We start from the raw sequence: 23036 nt of genomic DNA on the forward strand, positions 1-23036 counted from the left end.
TGCAGAACTGTTTCAAACTATTTATTTGTGTTGAATTTAAACAAACAAATTAAATTTAATAATGTTCAACTTAATTTGTTTGTTTAAATTCAACCCAAATAAATTGTTTATACCCTCTCAACGTAAAACAATTGAGTAAATCCAAGGAATCATCTTTGAATAATTTGTTCAGTGTAATCACTGATTTATTTTCTCTTTGCCATGATGACAGTAAATAATATTAGACTAGATATTCTTCAAGACACTTCTATACAGCTTAAAGTAACATTTAAAGTCTTCACTAGGGTAATTAGCGTAAAAGGTTAGGGTAATTAGGCAAGTCATCGTATAACGATTGTTTGTTCTGGAGACTATCAAATGTAGCTTAAAGGGGCTAATAATATTAACCTTAAAATGGTTTAAAAAAAATTAAAAACTGCTTTTATTCTAGCCGAAATAAAACAAATCAGACTTTCTCCAGAAGAAAAAATATTATCAGAAATACTGTGAAAATGTCCTTGCTCTGTTAAGCATAATTAAGGAAATATATAAAAAAATAAATAAATAAATAAAATTCAAAGGGGGGTGAATAATTCTGACTTTAACTGTATTATTCAGCTGGTTCATCTCCTTGTGTTATTTTCTTCTGTGTGCAGCTGGTCTGAATTACATAAATGACTGTTTAAAAATGTCTTATTTAAGTTTGTCTTGTGTTTTAGTTGTGAGAATGTAAATTAATTAAAACTGAAGCTGATCAGCAGTGTATTCTCCATGCAGCACTGAAGTGACGTTATAGTGGGTGCATTCAAATGTTCTTTGGGAAGTAACTCAAACTTTAAATATAACATTTAGTTTTTGGTGTAAGTAATCGATAAAGTAATTGAGTTACTTTTTGAATGAAGTAATTAGTAGCTAGCTTTACTATTTTTCAGCAACTATAGCACAACACTGGTCATAAAAAAAGCATAAATAAGCGAGGGGGAAATGAAAACATGAAGCACAAAATACTGAACGCTGCTAATTTCCGGATATTTTCTCCAGTGTTGATCTCAAAGCACCATCAAACGATTTTAAATACGTAGTTTGAGCATGCTGCATTTTTATTGAGTGTAGCATGTTGCTATCGAACAAACGAAGCACACAACTGTGCCGAAGTGTGTGTGTGTTGAGGCAGAAGGAGTGTATTTGCGGTCTCAGCGTGTCTTGACAGTAGGGTCACTTTCTGCGCTCTCACACCCTGCAGTATCCATCCAAACCGCCCAACGTCACCCATCCGGCCCCCAATTCTCACCCAGGTAACCTTGGCATCCTCGGCGCGCCGTGACAGCAGGTTTAAAAATAAACTGAGGATAATGCATCCGCCAATGCATGCCACACACACACACACACACAAATGCGCGAGCGTAAGGTGTGCTGTGTGAGACCACAGGAAGTAGTGCTGCTATTTGTATGCATATTGATTGGGCTGCAGGGCTTTTCTATCACAAATGCTAGCTTTAGCATGACGCATCTTCTTCCCGATTTAGTAACTCGCACTCATTCAGTTGGAATAATAGAACTACTGTAGTAATAAAAACTAAAGTGGTAAATCTAAAATATATAAATATTAAATAAAACAACATTGAAGCAAAATAAAAGGAAAGCACAACAAAATTGCGTATTTATTAAATGAAATGAAATTGTACTTTAAATAAAAATAATTAAAAAAAAAAAAAATATATATATATATATATATATTGAACCTACCAAAAATGTGACCTACCAAAATTAAATTAAATTAAATTAAATTAAATTAAATTAAATTAAATTAAATTAAATTAAATTAAATTAAATTAAATTAAATTAAATAATAGTAATACATAATATGTATTATTATTACTATTAATTTTTTTATTTAATTAAATGTTTTATTTTTGTTAGGACACTAACTAAGGTTCAATTATTTATTTTAAAAAAAAGTTTTTTTATTAAATTAAATAAAAAAATTATTATTATTATTATTATTATTATTATTATTATTATTATTATTATTTATTCAATTATTATTTAAAACAAATGGAACATTAAATAAACATTTAATAAATTGATCCTCAGTGTGACCCACCAAAAAAAAGTAATAAAATAAATAATAATAATGATGATGTATTATTATTGTTGTTGTTATTTATTTATTTATTTATTTATTTATTTATTTAATTAAGCTAAAATAATTGAACATATTATAAACAATAAATAAATGGAACCTTAGTGTGACCCCCACAAAAATCTAAATATAAATAAATAGATGAATAAAAATAATGAAGATGATGATAATAATAACAATAATAATCAATTTATTTATTTATTTATTAATATTATTCATTCTAATTCATTAATTAATAATTTTTTTATTTTATTTTGGAGAGTCACCTTATGGTTTTATTTATTTAATGTTAGTTTATATATTTACTCAAATATACACTGTAAAATATATTATGCAAAACTATGAAACATAAAATACAGCTTTAAATCACAGGAATAAATGACAATTTATTATATATTCACATAGAAAACGGTTTTATTCTATTATAAAACCTTTTCACTGTTTTAAAGTATTTATGATCAATAAAAATGCAGCTTTAAAGACTAATTCATCAAATTTAAGCATGCAGAACTATTTTAATACCATATCACAGTGCCTACAAAACTATAAAATATGAAATAAACAGTTTTTTACATCCATAATCATCAGATCAGCATATTTTAATTACTTCTGACCATGTGATGTTGAAGACTGCAGTAATGATGCTGAAAATACAGCTTTAAATCACAGAAATAAATTAAATTTTACTGTATATTCACATTGAAAACAATTATATTAATCTGTAAAACCATTTGGCAGTTTTTACAATATTTTTGATCAACAAAATGCAACTTTTAAGATTAATTAATCAATTTTAAGCATGCAAAACTAATTTAATACCATATTACAATGCCCCCAAAACTATTAAATACAACACTTTTCTACATTTATAATCATCAGATCAGCATATTATGAAGATTTCCAATCATGTGACACGAAAGACTGCAGTAATGATGCTGAAAATACAGCTTTAAATCACTGAAATAAATGACATTTGACTATATATTCACATTGAAATCCGTTATCTTCATTTATAAAACTTTTTCACAGTTTTTAAAGTATGTTTGATCAACAAAATGCAGTTTTTAAGATTAATTCATTAATTTTAAGCATGCAAACTATTTTAATACCATATTACAGTGCCCACAAAACTATTAAATATGAAATACAGCTTTAAATCACAAGAGTTAATGACATTTTACAAAATATTTACATTGAAAATCGTTATATTAAGTTGTATTAATTTTAAAATCCCTATTAAACCATGCATGTGGTGTTGGTTGATCATGATAATCAGATGCTGAATGCAGATCTGCATCTCACGTCGCACCGTCCTTCGCATTAATGGCCAGTAAACGAAATTGCTCGCTAATCAAATGTTGCAGGGGGAAAATGCTAAGTCCGCTAATTTACACGTTTGCTAGAGAGAGAAAGAGGGAGCAAACGTGAGGCAAATGTCCGCGGGGCGTTTATCACAGAATGCTATCGGTATCGAGCGGCCAGTCGTTTGAAGGTTATGTTTCTGAGCAGTAATTGAAATGCAAAATAACATTAGGATCGATGGTTAGCTCTGTTTATTTATGAAATCAATATTGGAACGGTCTGTCACCATTGCGGCTCTGATTCCAGCTGACAGGCGTCCGGCGGCCGGCTCACAGTCATTAGCCTCACGAGCGGAAGAGCAGCGATCGGGCGGGATTCGAGACAGGAAATGATGTTGCTGAAAGTGTCTGCTTTAGGCTCTGTAGGCTGTGACCTGCTCTTTAGCTTTGCATGCTTTTAATTGATGGATTGCTCTCAAAAGCTGCATTTTGTTGATCAAAAATACTGTAAACACTGTGGAAAACATTTATAATTAAATATAACTGTTTTCTATGTGAATGTATAGTCAATTGGGATGTCTTGCTGTGATTTAAAGCTGTATTTTCAGCATCATTACTGCAGTCTTCAGTGTCACATGATCAGAAATGATTGTAATATGCTGACCTGATGACTGTAAATGTTGAAAACTGTTGTATTTCATATTTCATAGTTTTGTGGACACTGTGATATATTATATTTTTAGGATTCTTTGATTACCGGTTAAGGTTTATTTAAAAATAGAAATCTTGTAAAGTTTTAAGTGTTTTTTAGCATCACTTCAGATCAGCTCAACGAAGTATATTGGGAAAAGGAAAAAAGAAAGAAAATGTATCTATACCTTATTATTTATTTATTTATTTATTTATTTATTTACTATATAATTGTAATTAATTTATAATTATCATTAACATTATTATCATTTAATTTGATTAATTAATAAATTAATTATTATTATTATTATTATTATTATTATTACTTTTATTTAATTCTTTATTATTATTTTATCATATTTTTGTTATTTAATTTATTATCACCACAATTATTAGTAAAAAATTGTATTATTATTATTATTATTATTAAGTTATTTTATTTATTTATTTATTTTTGTTAATATTGTTATTATTATTTCGTTTTATTTATTTTTTATTATAAATATTTTTAGTAGAAGTAATTTTATTTAATAATAAATAAAATCATCATCATCATTATTATTATTATTATTATTATTATTATTAGGATTATTTAATTTTATTTATTAATCAATTTATTATTATTATTATTATTATTATTATTAATATTATTCATGCTATTATTATTATTATAATTTTTTTATTAAATTATTTATTATTATATGTTATTTTATTTATGTATTATTATTATTATTATTATCCATTTATTCATTCATTTTCTTTTCGGCTTAGTCCCTTTAATAATCTGGGTTCACCGCAGTGGAATGAACGGCCAACTTATTCAGCATGTATTTAAGCTGGGAAACATCCATACACACTCATACACTACGGACAATTTAGTCTATCCAATTCACCTGTACCACATGTCTTTGGACTTGTGGGGGAAACCGGAGCACCCAGACGAAACCCACACAGGGAGAACATGCAAACTCCACACAGAACAGCCAACTGACCCAGCCAAGGCTCGAACCAGTGACTTTGCTGTGAGGCGACAACACTACCTACTGCGCCACTGCATCAACATTATTAGTAGTAGTTGTAGTATTCATTTTATTTATTAATCAATGTATTATTATTATTATTATTATTATTATTATTATAACATTTTATTTATTCATTTATTTTGTTAAAATTATTATTTATTTATTTATTTATTTATTTTTGTCATTCATTCATTTATTTATTTTGATATGTCAGCTTCCAATGGACCAGTGATGTAGGTCTGGAGGCGGGACTTTCTGTTTGCATTACGGTTTACATTTACATGAACTCATTTAGCAGACACTTTTATCTAAAACCTTACAGATGAGGATAACGTTTAGCACGTCATCTCTGTATTCTTCTAATGAGGAAATGTGACTGTTGAGTGCTCTCTGAATGTTCTGAAACGAGAAACAGTTGCAGGATGTCAAAAGAACATCAAGCGATTCAGAAAGAACGATTTCATGAACAACCTTCAAATAACACTTGAATAAAGGCCAGATAACGTTGTATGAATGTTCTGTTAATGTTGCTGGAGGAAAGGGTGTTCATAACTTTGGGAACCTTTGTGTTGATGAGAAAGTTTTGCTTTTGCAGGACCTTTGACATGCAGGATCTACTTGTTCAGTGTTTGACTGCAGTAAACACGATGAAAATAGTGAAAGCTATAGTAAATAACGCTGGATAAGATTGTTGTTGGATAATGTGTGTGTGTGTGTGTGTGTGTGTCTGCTCTCAAGTTGACCCATGTGTGTTCTCTGCTCATCAGGGGTCATTGATGAACTGATCAGTGGTCAGATGACATGGAAAAGCTGCGTCCACATGATGAGAGTGTGTGTGTGTGTGTGTGTGTGATGCGCCGGCCGGGCCATGAGTGTGTGACTGATGTGTGTGTGTGTCTGTGTGCGCTTGTGTGTGCTTGTTTATGTGTGTCTGCATTTCTGTGTGTGTGCAGGTTTGTGTGTTTACATGTTTATTTGTGTGATCACTTGTGTGTTTGTGCATTTGTCGCTCTATGTGTGTGCGCTTGTTTATGTGTCTTCATTTCTGTGTGTGCAGGTTTATGTGTGTTTTTGTTTGTGTGTGTGTGTGCACGTGTGTTTGTGTGTTGCCGTTTGTTACCATAGCAACAGTAGAATCACCACAACAGATTAATTACTGTAGTTGTTGTGTTACCATGGCAACTGTAGATTTACCACAACAGATTAATTTCTTTAGTCGTTCTGTTGCCATAGCAACCGTAGAATCACCACAACCGATTAATTCAGGGATTTCTAATACCTGTTTTTTTTTCTCTTTGCTATGATGACAAGATAAAATATCGCACTAGTTATTTTGTAAGATACTAGAATTCAGCTTAAAGAGTGATTTAAAAGGCTTAACTAGGTTAATTAAGATAACTAGACAAGTTAGGTTTATTCGGAATTAGTCATTCTGTAGCCAATCAGAGAACAAACATTTATTAGGGGCCTAATAATACTGACCTTATCTTATGGTTTGCCTAAAAGTGAAACAAATAACAATTAGCTTTTATTCCAGTCAATTATAAAAGTCTTTCTCCTGAAGACATGCATAATAGAAAATACTGTGGGAAAAATCACAGCTTTGTTCAAGATCGTTTTAAATATTAGATAAATAATTGAGATATATTTGACCTGGAGGGCTAATAATTGTGCCTTACTCCTGTATTTCACACACATTACTGTAACGCTGATGAACTCATTCAGTGTATTATGCGTCTTATAATGCGGGACTCGATGCTTTAGGTTTCTAAAAACAGCAGACTGTATTAAAAATAAACGCTATATCTTCATTCAGAGACTAAATGTACCAACACGACTGAAGAGCACGTCTGTGTCTTCCATTAGGAACATATTTGATTTGGCAGCTAATTATTTAGCAGAAAAATGAGGAATATGCATTATTTCTAGTGTAAAGTGGGAAAAAAAAAAGGGGAACGATTTTAAAAAAACCTTCCCAAGTGAGCTCCGCGCGAGGAATGAACTACTTTTTCACATGATGAACTGTTCAATTCAAGAGGGAGCTTCAGCGCTGGGCTCACACACTTTTACATGTTAACTCTTTCCCCGCCGCGTGCGCCTCAGAGCCTCGTATACTGTACATTCGTCACTGCACGTTATTATAGATTGCACATTATTCACCTGAAAAGAGAATGTGCTGATATTATTCATTACTCAAATACACACTAGATAGTACACTTCTTTCTGGATTTATTTCACAAACACACACACACATATTCATTCATTCATTTTCTTATCGGCTTATTCCCTTTATCAATCTGGGGTCGCCACAGTGGAATGAACCATCAACTTCTTCAGCATATGTTTACACAGCGGATGCCCTGTCAGCTGCAACCCATCACTGGGAAACACCCACACACTCTCATTCACACAAATACACTATGGACAATTTTAGCTTACAAAATTCACCTGTACCGCATGTGTTTAGACTGTGGTGGAAACCGGAGCACCCGGAGGAAACCCACATGAACGCAGGGAGAACATGCAAACTCCTCACTGAAATGCCAACTGACCCAGCCGAGGCTCGAACTAGCGACCTTCTCAAACATTAAGGATAAAAAGGCAAGAGCACAGTGATTATACTAAAATACTATGGTGAATTATGGTAAATAATGTAGTGTTTTTGAACCATACTATAGTAAAGTGTATTATACTGTATATATTATAGTATACGCAACTCTTTGATAATGAGTGCTCCAGCTTACCGTAATATTAACAATATTGAAGTGACTGTAATAAATACTATATTAAATACACTATAGCTGTAGAAAACCAGAGTATTGGCTCATTTGTTTTTATTACTGTGCTTGTGTCACCATTGCAACTGTAGAATCACCATAACAGATTAATTTCTGTTGTTGTTGTGTTACCATAGCAACTGTAGAATCACCACAACAGGTTCATTTCTATTATTGTTGCGTTACCATAGCAACTGTAGAATCACCACAACATATTTATTTCTATTGTTGTTGTGTTACTATAGCAACTGTAGAATCACCACAACAGATTCATTTCTATTGTTGTTGTGTTACCATAGCAACTGTAGAATCACCACAACATATTTATTTCTATTGTTGTTGTTACTATAGCAACCATAGAATTACCACAACAGATTCATTTCTATTTTTATAGTTGTGTTACTATAGCAACTGTAGAATCACCACAACAGATTCATTTCTATTTTTATAGTTGTGTTACTATAGCAACTGTAGAATCACCACAACAGATTCATTTCTATTGTTTTTGTGTTACCATAGCAACTGTAGAATCACTGTACACTGTAAAAAAATAAATAAATTATGGTTTATTTCCGGAAGCTTGTGTGCCAAAAAAAAGGAAAATAATGACCATTAAATTACAGAAATTTACAGTAAAATAGTCAAGTGTATTATACTGTATATATTATAGTATACGCAACTCTTTGATAATGAATGCTCCTGAAAAAAAATGTGCCAAAAAAAAGTAAAATAACGACCATTAAATTACAGAAATTTACCGTAAAAAATAGAGGTTGAATTACAGTAGTTTACCGGAAATTAAAATTTGAGGGAATTAGTTCCTAAATGTAGCACATATTAGTTAGTTAGTGATTGCTCACTGCTGTGTTTGCATCAGTCTGTCGTTGGTCACTTTTGCTCTGTCATCAAGCAGTCGTGTGTGAGTGTGAGCTGACCTGAATCACTGTTGGCTTTTATCCTGCAGTGTGCACTAGTTAGAGCCCTCGTGAGTGTGTTTCTCCTCCCCCACATCCTGAGCAAAGGAAGGAGGGATCGATAGATGCGATCTGTTACTGGCTGCAGCGGGACGTTGCGTGCTAAAGCCTGCCATTGCCAGGCAGATGAACTGAAGGAACACTTTTCACAAGATTGGTATTACGTGTTTAAAAGCGCCCTAAACCCTTGAAAGTTTTTAATATTTAGATGTTTTTTAAAGTGTTAGGACTGGACCATACTGGTCAAATTATAATGCTATAAAGAAAATGTTTATTAGATTTAATTATAAGAAGAATTATTATTACAATAATTATATAATAATAATAATAATAATACAATAACAATAATAATGATAATAATAATAATAATAATAATAATAATAATAATAACATTAAAAAATAATAATAATACCAATAACATTAACATTAAATAAAATAATAATAATAATAATAGTAACATAATATATACTACTCCTACTACTACTACTACTACTACTACTAATAATAATAATAACTATAATTATAACATTAAAATATAATAATAATAATAATAATAATAGTAACAATATGTACTACTACTACTACTAATAAAAATTATATACTTAAAATATAATAATAATAACAATAATAATAATGATACAAAAATAATATAATAATAATAATGTAAATATATATTAATAATGATGATAACAATAATGATACAGTAATATTAAAGAATAATCATGTAAAATATAATAATAATAATATTATAGTTATAATAATTTTAATAATATAATAATAATAATGTAAAATATAATAATAATGATGATGATGATGATGATGATAATTTTTACCAATAATAATAATAATAATAATAATATAATATTATATAATATAACATATAATTTAATAATAATAATATTAATAATAATATGAATAATAATATTAATAATAATATTAATAATAATTAAAAAAAAATAATAATAATAATTTTAAAATATAATAATAATAATAATAATAATAATAATAATATATTAATACTTGCATAATAATTATAATAATAATAATTATAATAGCAACATAATATATAATACTACTATGTTTCACTTTAAAATATATATTTATTTAATTAATTTTTACATTTTTAAGTTATAAATCTTTTTACAACTTATTTTTTTGTTTTAGTTTAATTCATATTTGAATATTCCAGTGTTACTTAATGGTTCGTCACTTTCATTGCTTACCTTGATTATTTTATGCTGTTATAAATTAAAGAATGAGGAAAGTGAAACAACATTATGGGTAAAGAAGTTTTAGCAAAACGTGAAAGATTTGCTGGAATTAAATAAAAATAAATAACTTTTTTTAGTAATTCAGTTTTGCAGTTTAGATTAATTATGAATATTTGTACTAAAAAACATTTAATTAAATAAAAATAAAAAAGTACGGTGGAGCTTTTGACCAGACCTCGCCTTCATTAGTCAATTTAATTATTTTATGGTGTGATACAGTTAATAAAAATACAAAACGAGCACAGCGAAATAACATTATGGGTACGGACTGTCATTAAAATGTGCAAAATTAAATAAATAAAGACCATATAAAATGACATGCCACATGCTTTTACTGAATACATCTGAACTTAAAACATTGCTACAGTTAAAGTCAGAATTATTCACCCCTCCTTTGTATTTTTTTTATTTATTTTTTTTAATATTTCCCAAATAATGTTGAACAGATTCAGGAAATTTTCACAGTATGTCTGATAATGTTTTCTCTTCTGGAGAAAGTCTGATTTGTTTTATTTTGGCTAGAATAAAAGCAGTTTTTATTTTTTAAACACCATTTTCAGGTCAAAATTATTTGTCCCTTTAAGCCATCGTTATAGAATAAGTTGCTAATTACCCTAACCTGCCTGGTTAACCTAGTTAAGCCTTTTAAATGTCATTTTAAGCTGTATAGAAGTGTCTTGAAGAATATCTAGTCTAATATTATTTTCTGTCATCATGGCAAAGAGAAAATAAATCAGTTATTAGAGATGAGTTATTAAACTATTATGATTAGAAATGTGTTGGAGAAATCTGCTCTCCCTTAAACAGAATTGGGGGAAAAAAATAAATGGGGCTAATAATTCAGGCGGCTAATAAATCTGACCTCAACTGTAGATGCATTTTCACAACTACACGTTTTTTAGTAATTCAGTTTGGCATTTGGATTAATTTTAAACACTTAAAAAATGATTTGTCATGATTTAAAATAAGGTGACATTAATTAATGCACATTAACATATTCACTAACATGAACTAAGAATCGTAAAGCATTTATTACCCACAGTCCAGCATTTACTAATGCGTTTTTCAACATGAACTAACAATGCATGACTTCATTCGGTCATTTTCCTTCAGCTTAGTCCCTTATTTATCAGATGTCATCACAGCGGAATGAACCGCCAACTGTTCCAGATATGTTTTACACAGCAGATGCCCTTCCATCTGACATACAGAAACACCCATACACACTCATACACTCACACACTGTTTATCCACATTGCTCTATAGCGCATGTGTTTGGACTGAGCCTCAGCAGATACAGTATTACTGTAAATAAACTCATCTGAATGCATGAAATTAGAGTCAGTTTTGTGACATTTCAGATGTTGAGAGCATGATGTGATCTGCACTTGCTTTTCTTTTTCTTTATCCTCAATCTCTCCGTCCATTTCTGATTGGCCGAGATCCACCTCCTGGAATCAGTCGATCATAAATCCTTGTCAGGTTCCTCGGCGGCTTTTTAACAAAGTGCTGGTCTTCACCTCTCCCCTTCTCTCTGTTTATCTCCACACTAATGAACGAGCGTCTCTCGGCTGCGGGCCACAGATTAAAACGGCTCCCATGGGCCCGAACGAGCGCTGCTTTACACACACTCTCACACACACACGGCTCGTATTCCCTCAGCGGCTGTAAAACCCCTGCCGCTTTTATGGCCACACATTTCCAAGTGTGTCGAAACCCCCGGACGAACCCGACGATAGTAAACAACACAGTCCAGACTCAAACAGAGAGTATCAGTGCGGCTGCCTGCTTTCTTAGTGACGCTGTTTCAGTTTTGCTGTCGGGATTTTCACATATTTCCCAAATGATGTTGAACAGATTCAGGAATTTCTCACAGTGTTTCCGCTAATGTTTGTTCTTCTGGAGAAAGTCTTATTTGTTTATTTCGGCTAGAATAAAATCAGTTTTTAATTGTTTTAAAGCCATTTTAAGCTCAATAATATTAACCCCTTCAGCAATATTAGTGTTGGATTGTCTCCAGAGCAAACCACTGTTATACAATGACTTGCCTAATTACCCTAACTTTACCCTAATTACCCTAGTGAAGCCTTTACATGTCACTTTAGGCTGAACACTAGTGTCTTGAAGAACATCTAGTCTAATATTATATGCTGTCATCAGGGCTTGACATTAGCTGCGTCCCAAATGGCACACTATACACTATGCACTCATGCACTATGTACTTATGCACTTACACACTCAACAGGATAGTATATGTATGTAGTGTCGTCCCAAATGGCACACTAATGTTTTTTTTACTAAGCGGAAATTCAAACCGTTTCCCTGATGACGTTTGACGGTTGCCAAATCAGTGAAATAAACGACCGAATGATCAAATACCTGCCGTGAGTATAACCGCATTCACCATCGGGAGGCGCTATAATCACTCTCGTAGGAGAATTTTGCTTTCACCATCCAAAATAAATAAAGTTATTCAACATGTGCGTCCGATAGCTCCGCCCCTTCCGCTACGTAGCCAAACCTGCGGTCGTTGAGTGCGTAAAGTGTCCATCATTACACACTTCATTGTAGCGGCTGAATGAGTGCATCATCCGGGTAATTAAAGTGCACTTATTATTTTTAGAGTTTTCAGTGTGAACACACTACTTACACTGTTTATACTACAAAATGGCGTAGAATAGTGCACAAGTATGCGATTTGGGACGCAGCTATTAACTTTTTTGATCACCAGCCACTCTGGCTTGTAGTTTTCCACCATTACTAGCCACTCGCCATTTTCACTAGCCACAATTTTATTGTTGGGAAAATATATTTTATATGAATAAATTTGGGTCGCGGCATGCTAAAATGACTTCATTTAGATTGTGTGTGTTTTCCACTTGCCTCCTCATTCATTCTACTTTTATTTGTTTATAAGCTTGCTCAAGCATGAGAAAATGGGTTACGCTTTCATAAAAAAGTGTAGCATTGCAATTCGTTTTCTTTCACAGGACTTTTCAGGGCTCAACATAATAGGGATTTACCTTTTTTTTTTTTCTCTGACCACACTAAACTAACTATTTCCTTGCCACAAAATTTAAATAATGTCTCAAAATACTGCTGTATACATACACTTTTTATTCAACAAAACAGCTGACATTAAAAATATATATATATTCTCACGCATCTAAAACTATGCACTAGGGGTGTAACGATTTATCGTTGTACGATTTATTGCGATGCAAAAATGTCACAATATGCATGGTGGCGTTATGACGATTTGATTACGATATGACGTCCGTTTTCTCTTATTAGTTGAGCTGTCTGCACGTGAGCTATGTTCCACCTGCTGTCGCACGTGAGTTCAGATTGCAGCAGCAGTAATGTTGGCAGACCAAGATGAGTGGAGCTGAAATAGAGGATGACCCATCCTCTCAAAATCAGACGTCTGGCAACATTTCGGTTGTACAGTCATTGCTTTAGACTCGTCCGCTTTTTGACACGCATACTGGGTCAAACATAGCCGAAGTTTTAAAGTCTTCACAGTGATTTACTTTGCACAGCGACAGGGATACCTCCTAATGGTGTTGAAAGAGTCACATACTGTATTTATAAGGTACAATTCACCCTAAAATATCATTCTGTCTTCATATAATGATGTACTGGGGGACGCAAAATCACACATGACGTGAGCTGACCGTGAGGGCGGACTGATAGACGCGCGCTTATGGCAAGCCGTTTTAGCATTTAAACTCTTTTTCTGACTATCCATACATACATTTAGAGATATCTCTAATTATATTTTGACTAGTCATAATTATAATTCGACTAGTCAGAATGACAATTAGAGATATCTGCAATTACAATTGTACTAGTACGAAATCAGATTGGAGATATCTGCAAATATATTATGACTAGTCATATTCCTCCATTGACTTCCATTGAAAAATATTTGCAGATATCTCTAAATGAGTTTTGACTAGTCACAATTGTAATTAGAGATATCTCTAAATGAATTTAATTAAATATGAATTAAATACCTGGAAATGTGGATTTTTTTCTTTTGCACACAAACAACGCAAGCAAAGCCTTAAGCTCTTACTGTTAAATTCAATTGAATAGAAAGCTTATTTTTTTTGCACCTTTACTTAAATTGTTCCTTAATTTTGTCTCTGTCATTTCAATAATATTTTTTAAGAAGTTTTTAAATTGTTTTATTTTCCAGAGACAGGCCTGTTTAATTTATTTTCTTAAAGAAGGTTCAGTTTAACAAGTTGAAACAAAAGAAATACATAAAAAATAGTTTACTTGGTAAAATTTGCATTTCAGTTTAATTTTCAATTTTTATTCCAAATATCGTGATACATATCGAATCGTGAACATTATATCGTGATACACATCGTATCGTGAGCTGAGTGTATCGTTACACCCCTAATTTGTACACATATAGACAAACAGTCTAATCTAGTGATGACGAGCCAGCACTGGCAATTTAAAGATGTGTTTCAGACAGCCAAAGTGGCTAGTCTAAAACGCCACAACCGAAATCTAAAGTAAAGCTCTAGCTCTGTCATCATGCTCTAGCTCTGTCATCATGGAAAAGAGAAAAGAAATCGGTTATTAGAAATACTGTACACTAAAATATATATTCATTGGATTTACTACATTTTTAAAGGTAATCGGTCTACATGAGCTTAATTTAACCCTCTACTGCACACATTATGATAGATCTATAAAACATATTTGAGTTTTTCTTTTCTTAAAATGGCTGATTTTGAAGTGCTGTAAAAAATGTGAGAATTTTATTTTTTTAAGGTAATTTATGAAGTGTTGCCATATGGCAACAACGTCCAACAGTGATGTCAACTTTATTAGTTTGTACTGTTTTGTTTATTATATGCTGCTTGGATATAATGTTATATATGTTTAAAGGGCCATGACACCCCCCACTTTCGGTTAAAGTCTTCTTCAGAATTTTTTCAAAAGATGCCTGATTAATGGGCGTGGAGCTCCGCGAGCATCGGGCAGGAGTGGGCGTGGCCAGCAGGGGAGAAGGGGAGCGAATAACTGTTGTTGACAGTTAACTCACAAACTGAGACACAAACCGTGAGGAGACGCATGAGTTTATAGTTCACAAAGTTATAATGCAAAGAAATAAACAGTGATTTAATGCTCTGCTACATTTGTTATTCGTAATTTCATATAGGGTTAGGGTTTTTTGTAGGATTAGGGTTGTAGGGTTTTTTGTAGGATCTGGATCACTTTGATCCAAAAAAACAGGATTAAACTGATCCCATCAGAAGGGTGGATTTAGCGTGGATTTCATGTCCAAAATGTAATGAAAACTTAAAAAATGACTGAGTATTTATTAAAAAAACTGAGTAAATCAAATAAATCATTTTATTCAGTGTTTTTGTGCATGTGAAGTGCAGATGGAGGAGTGTGAGAGCATGTCTAGAGTTAATTGAGTTCATCCTACGCTGCTGTTTCTTTATCAGCCAATCAGCCGCGGCCTCTGACCGATCTGATACTGACAGAGAGAGCGGCATGAACCCGCTGACTCTGACCACATGAAGGACTCGCTGCATTACCATACACAGATTTTTGCTGCTTGTTCAAACTACTTAAAGTCCACATGCAATCTAAACTAAGCATATTAATGTTGTTCGCTCACATTGCTAGTTTTGTGCCATTTTTATTTTATTTTATTTTATTGAACCCATTTTATTTTAATTAATTAATTTTTTATTTAATTGACCAAAAGGGCCAATTTCATTATTTTATTTTATTGACTTTTTATTGACCCCTTTTTTAATATTTTATTTTATTTTATTTTATCAACCAAAAGGGCCAATTTTATTATTTTATTTTATTGACTTTTTATTGACCCCAATTTTGTTTTGTTTTTTTTTTTATTTTATTTTATTTTATTTTATTGACCAAAATGGCCAATTTTATTATTTTATTTTATTAACTTTTTATTGACCCCATTTTTGTTTTATTTTATTTTATTTTATTTTATTTTATTTTATTTTATTTTATTTTATTTTATTTTATTTTATTTTATTTTATTTTATTTTATTTTATTTTATTATTTTATTTTATTTTATTTTATTTTATTGACCAAAAGGGCCAATTTAATTTATTTATTTTATTGACTTTTTATTGACCCCATTTTTATTTTATTTTAATTTATTTTATTTTATTGACTTTTTATTTACATAATTTTATTAAATTTTATTGTACTTTTTTTTCTTTTTCTTTCTTTTCTTTTATTGTGTAATGTGAAACATTGCAATGGACGATGGCATCGTCGCCGTAGGCGGCTAGTGTTGTTGGTGGTGTTTTTGGTGGTGTTGTTGGTAGTGTTGTTGGTAGGGTTTTTCATGTTGTTGGTAATGTTGTTAGTAGTGTTCGTAGTGTTGTTGGTAGTGTTTTTGGTGGTGTTGTTGGATGTGTTGTAGTTGTGCTGTTAGTAGTGTTGTTGATCGTGGTCATAGTATTGTTGGTAGTGTTTTTGGTGGTGCTGTTCATAATGTTGTTGGTAGTGTTTTTGGTTGTGTTGTTGGTTGTGTTGTAGTTGTGCTGTTGGCAGTGCTGTTCATAGTTTTGTTAGTAGTGTTTCTGGTGGTGTTGTTGGTTGTGTTGTTGGTTGTGTTGTAGTTGTGCTGTTGGTTGTGCTGTTCATAGTTTTGTTGGTAGTGTTTTTGGTGGTGCTGTTGGTAGTGTTGTTCATGTTGTTGGTGCTGTTGTTCGTGTTGTAGTTGTGCTGTTGGTAGTGCTCTTCATAGTTTTGTTGGTAGTGTTTTTGGTGGTGTTGTTGGTTGTGTTGTTGGTTGTGTTGTAGTTGTGCTGTTGGTTGTGCTGTTCATAGCTTTGTTGGTAGTGTTTTTGGTGGTGCTGTTGGTTGTGTTGTAGTTGTGCTGTTGGTAGTGCTGCTCATGTTGGTGGTGTTGTTGGTTGTGTTGTTGGTTGTGTTGTAGTTGTGCTGTTGGTAGTGTTGTAGTTGTGTTTGAGCAGATTTGCAGTACGTCTGCAGTTCTTCAGTATTCAGTGGTGTATTGACTGAGGATCTGCTGTTCAGCTTTATAACAGCACTTTGTTAGGAATCATAGAGTTGCGAGTGAATCTGGTGGTTTCTGTAAAGATCTGCGAGCGGACTCGTGTCCAGCGCTGTGGCAGGAGAGCAATTATATTACAGCGGCTGAAATTCTGTTAGGATGAGCGGCTGAATCAGATTAGGCCCAAACTGAACATGATGCTGGGTGGGCAACACTCAGCGTGAATGTAAATGGCTTCACGGTGAACAAAAGCAGACGTGAGGAGGATCCGAGTCCAAGATCCCCATCACAACAACAACAACGAGAGCTTCATCAGACATGCGGATCCATCAAATACTCAATAATTCAATATATGGTGATAATGAACATGCACAATATTGATATCGTGGACACTTCAGAATACAGTAAATAATAATGATTCATTATTAAGCTTCAACAATTAATCACAACAAGAATATCGTCTACATTTGAATCCATCATCAAACTGCAATCTTACACACTGGTAAACGTCATTAGCAGATATTTAATTGCTGATAAAAGCATTGTCACTTTTTTTCAGAAATTAAGCCTTAATAATTTCATTCATTTTTCTTTAATTCTTAAATTGTTCATTTAAGTTATTACTCTAAATCAATTATTGGATCATCTTTAATCAAAAACAGTCAACGCATTGGAGTCTGATACACATAAGAATGACTCTTATAAACTGATTCCTTTTTCTGAATCGGAACTCATGAGAAATTAGTTCATTTTTTTGTAGTATCACTTTACAATAGGTTTTAATATTATCTGCATAGTTGCATAGTTAAGTGTGGGTACAAAAAGTGTAGGTAAATGTTTAAAAAACATTTCATAATAAATGTGTTTTTCACTGTTAGTGGAATTTTAACTGCATTAAGCTTTATGTGTTAACAAATAGAACCTAATTGTGAAATTAACCTAATTGTGACATTTAATTACATTTTTATTTTACTATTTTATTCTTTTTATTAGTATTATTCTATTTTATTTTATTTTATTTTATTTACCCAATATGCCATTTGTATTTAATTTTATTTATTGGTCCAAAGGGTCAATTTTATTATTATATTTTATTGACTTTTTATTGACCTTATTTTATTTTATTTTATTTTATTTTATTTTATTTTATTTTATTTTATTGATGACCAAAGGGGCCAATTTTATTATTTTATTTTATTGACTTTTTATTACTCCATTTAATTAAATTTTATTTTACGTTTTCCTATTTTATTTTAATTTATTTAATTAATTTATTTTATTTATTGACCCAAGAAGTCAATTTTAATACTTTATTTTATTGACTTTTAATTGACCCCATTTTAAGTTAATTTAATTTAAATTTATTAAAAATTTAAATAAAGGGTTAAATTTATTTTGTTTTATTGACTTTTTATTGACCCATTTTATTTTATTTTATTTTATTTTATTTTATTTTATTTTATTTTATTTTATTTTATTGATGACCAAAGGAGGCAATTTTATTATTTTATTTTGACTTTTTATTACCCCATTTAATTAAATTTTATTTTATTTTAATTAAATTAATTAATTTATTTTTTTTTATTTTATTTTATTGACCAAAAGGGCCAATTTTATTTATTTTATTTTATTGACTTTTTATTGACCCCATTTAATTAAATTAAATTAAATTTTATTTTTTATTCACCTCATTTAATTTAATTTAATTTAATTTTAATTTATTTTATTCTTCTTTATTTTATTTTATTTTTTTTTATTTTTTTAAATTTAATTTAATTTTGTTATTTTTTTTACCCAAAAGACCAGTACTGTGCACAGAATTCTAATACAATTCATTCAGTTTAGATTTTTTCTCCAGTAACACCGGAGAAATGCCTAGTAAGCCATTTACATGTGAAATGTGCTGAGGTATAGCGTGTGTCTGAAGCTGTGTCCTTCATGTTCAGATGTCATATTTAGTGAAACATGAATTGACTGAGTGATTTTCCTGCGTGTGATTTGTCCTTGTACCTGCCGAACAGACCTGCCGCATGTTTAATATATGAACACAGAGCCATTCAGACTTTTATGCAATTATGCTAAGTGTCTCCTCCGGCGTGACCTTTGACCCGGGGTTAAGCTCCCCTCAACTTTCAAATGGAATTGCCCTGAACTGCTCTCTTCCTAATGTATGGCTCTTCACAAGTCAAGGGAATGTGCAGAAATCTGCATTTATCCTTATTCACTAGACTTAAACAAACGCCACAGAGAATACATGAAATAAACACAACGGTATAGGGCTTGATTTCTCTGGCTGTGAGTGTAAAGAAAAAATGTACTACACAAACATGGGTAATTCTTACTGATGTTTCTTACTGTGATTCTTAATGACTGTTAGCTTTATATAAAATATATAATAATCATATAACATGTTAAAGAATATTTGTAGTCACATATAATTTAGTTATATTTTTTATTTAATTAAATTACATTTTTAATTAAATTTGTATATTATACATATTATTATAATTTATCTATATATAATAATCATGCAAAATATTTAATAATATTTATAATCACATAATTTTTTTATTTAATTTAATTTGATTAACTTAGTATTTTATTTCATACATATTATTTATTAATTAATTATATTTTTTTAATTCATTTATATATAACACTAATACTAATAATATCAGACTGTTTGCTAAATTATCTGCAGTTTTCCAATCACATCTGTCTCTCCCTGGTGTTCAGGCCACATGATCCTCTGTTTCCACAAGGTCTGTGTTTTAGGAAGGAGCTGTTTTTTTAAAATATTTATTTATTATTTATTTTGTGGGTTAACCTCGCCGCCTGCACCTGCCGCAGCGCTGAATATACATGACATGACGAGATTTCATCTGACACGCTGACCTCATCTCCATGAGCACAGAAAATCAGCTTGACCTCCGACCCCTGGCCTTGAACCCACGTCACCCGCGAATGCTATTAAATCAGTCCCAGAAACGTCCGTCTGAAAGAAGTCACCGCTTGCTTACTTTTATTTCACTACACTGATTTTATTACTGTATACAGGGCTTCCGCAGGGTCTTAAGAGGCACCTATTACTGTTGAAGTCAGAATTAGTAGCCCCCCTATATATTTCCCCCCCTAACGTTGAGGAGATTTAATATTAGTTTGATCTGGAGACAATCCAAAACAAATACTGCTTAAGGGGGCTAATAATATTGACCTTAAAATGGCTTTAAAACCTACTTTTATTCAAGCTGAAATAAAATAAATAAGACTTTCTCCAGAAGAAAAAAATATTACAGGAAATACTGTGAAAAATTCCTTGCTTTGGTTAACATAATTTGGGAAATATTTGAAGAAGGAAAAAATCAGAGGTAGTTAATAATTTTGACTTCAACTGTATGTAGAGTTGGCTAAAAATGGTGTATTTTAAATGCTATTAGATCTTAAGCAGAGACGGTAACAGAACAGATACTTTTTACAGCAACTTTAGAAAACAAGTTAACAAAATTACATTATACAGGTTTTTCTTTTCAATGTAAGGTTTTTTTAAACAGTCAAACTCTCATCAGTATTTGATATCAACTGAGATACTTTGACATCTACAGTGATACCGAAACAGTACGTTTTTTGCAATGATACCTTTGATATTGGTATCAAATGATACCGAAACAATACTTTTTTTGCAATGATACCTTTGATGTTGGTATCAAATGATACTTTTGATACCAATTTTATAAATAAGTTAAGAAACCTACATTACACGTCTTTTTTTTGTGTAAGATTATATGATACTTTGATATTGATAGCTAAACTAACTTTTATACAGATTTATATAACATTAACTTTTTCAATGCAAGTTGTTTTTTGAAATTCAATTATCAATTTTCGATACTGATACTTTAAGTTCTTTAATAGCCATATCAGAACGATACTTTTTTAAAAACAACTTTAGAAAATAAGTTAACAAAGTTACATTATACATGTATTTTTTTCAATGTGAGTTCAACTCATCAATATTTGATACCGATACTAGAACGACACTTTTTTTTTTGCTATGATACGATACTTTGATATCAGTAGCAAACGATACTTACTGATACCGAAACGATACTTTTTTGCTGATAACGATACTTTGATATCAGTAGCAAACGATACTTACTAATTGCGAAACGATACTTTTTTTGCTGATACCGATACTTTGATATCAGTAGCAAACGATACTTACTATTTGCGAAACGATACTTTTTTTGCTATGATACCGATACTTTGATATCATTCGCAAACGATACTTACTGATACCGTAACAATACTTTTTTTGCTGATACCGATACTTTGATATCAGTAGCAAACGATACTTACTAATACCGAAACACTATTTTTTTTGCTATGATACCGATACTTTGATATCAGTCGCTAACAATACTTACTGATACCGAAACAATACTTTTTTTTGCTGATACCGATACTTTGATATCAGTAGCAAACGATACTTACTGATACCGAAACAATACTTTTTTAGCTACTTTTTTTCTTCAAAACTTACCAACCACGCATCATTTGTTTTTCTAAAAATACCAATACACATTCACACACCTCATTCACATACACACACACACACACACTCATACACGACGGCCAATTTAGTTCATCAAATATAGCTCATGTGTTTGGATTGTGGGGAAAACTGGGGCTCCCGGATGAAACCCACGCCAACACGGGGAGAACATGCAAACTTCACACAGAAACACCAACTGACCCAGCCGGGACTCGAACCAGCGACCTTCTTACTGTGAGGCCACAGTGCTAACCACTGAGCCAAGGAGAAAATAATCTTGCAGTAGCAGGACTGAAAATATACCAGCTGAGGTCTCTAATGTAATGTCCCCACAATTCCCAAAAACTAACCTCTGTGTGTGTGTGTGTTCCAGGCTGTTGAACAGGATGGCTGCTGAGGAGCGGCACATGACGTCCAGCTGTGGCTCCTACATAAAGACTGAGCCGTCCAGCCCGTCCTCTTTGGTGGACTCGGCCAGTCACCCCAGCCCCGGCGCGCACTCAGACGCCAGCGGCGGATACGCCAGCGCCATCAACAGCCACTCCACGGGCCTTGACTCTCCGCCCATGTTCACGGCGGGCGGCGCTTTGGGCCCCGGGGCCAGCTCCTGCCGCAAGAGGTTCGAGGACTGCTCCTCCACGCTGCTGGACGACCCTGCAGCCATCAAGTGCGAATACATGCTCAACTCCATCCCCAAACGCCTGTGCCTGGTGTGCGGAGACATCGCATCGGGATACCACTATGGTGTGGCCTCCTGTGAGGCCTGCAAAGCCTTCTTCAAGAGGACGATACAAGGTACTGCATGCAGATCAGCGCTCTATACTCACACCACAACACTAAATCATGCAGAACACAGGCCGAAATCTTAATACAAGTACACATGACAACAAAACTAGCATATTGATGTTGTTAGCTCGCAGTGCTAGTTGTGTGCTGAACAATACGTCTGTGTGTGTCTTTAAGAAAAACTCATGTGTTTACCCTTGTCATCTTTAATTGAAATCTGGAAATGCACTTCCTGTTTGTTTTCAGTTCAATGCTCAGATTAGGTCAGTCTGAAGTTGTGGGTGTGGCTAACACACTTAACCACGCCCCCTAGCTGCCATTTATGACAACAAACAGAAATGGCAAGTAGGAGGAGTCTGTCAGGTTGTAATAACTCTCGCCCAACCCTTTTCCCCACCTTACTGAATGAAACGCCTACTGTACTACATCCAATCAACTCGCAGTAGAAAAAACAAGCCACGCCCACTGTATTCTCATTTAATAATCTGCTTCTCTCAGGGT

At 32.3% G+C, this 23036-nt stretch overlaps 1 protein-coding gene across 7 annotated transcripts in view; it reads left to right on the forward strand.

Moving 5' to 3' along the window:
- esrrb (estrogen-related receptor beta) overlaps positions 1–23036 on the forward strand; it is a 115453-nt gene that overhangs the window by 15616 nt on the left and 76801 nt on the right. For 6 of the 7 annotated variants that reach the window (XR_012392679.1, XR_012392678.1, XM_073927170.1 and 3 more), the window contains exon 2: positions 22123–22544. Coding sequence is in view for 5 of the 7 variants with exons in the window: in XM_073927169.1 (XP_073783270.1) it covers positions 22123–22544 (422 nt within the window). In the remaining 2 variants the exon portion in view is untranslated. 7 annotated transcript variants of the gene reach the window in all.

The sequence above is a fragment of the Danio rerio genome, chromosome 17, assembly GCF_049306965.1.
Source record: "Danio rerio strain Tuebingen ecotype United States chromosome 17, GRCz12tu, whole genome shotgun sequence".
Taxonomy (NCBI): domain Eukaryota; kingdom Metazoa; phylum Chordata; class Actinopteri; order Cypriniformes; family Danionidae; genus Danio; species Danio rerio.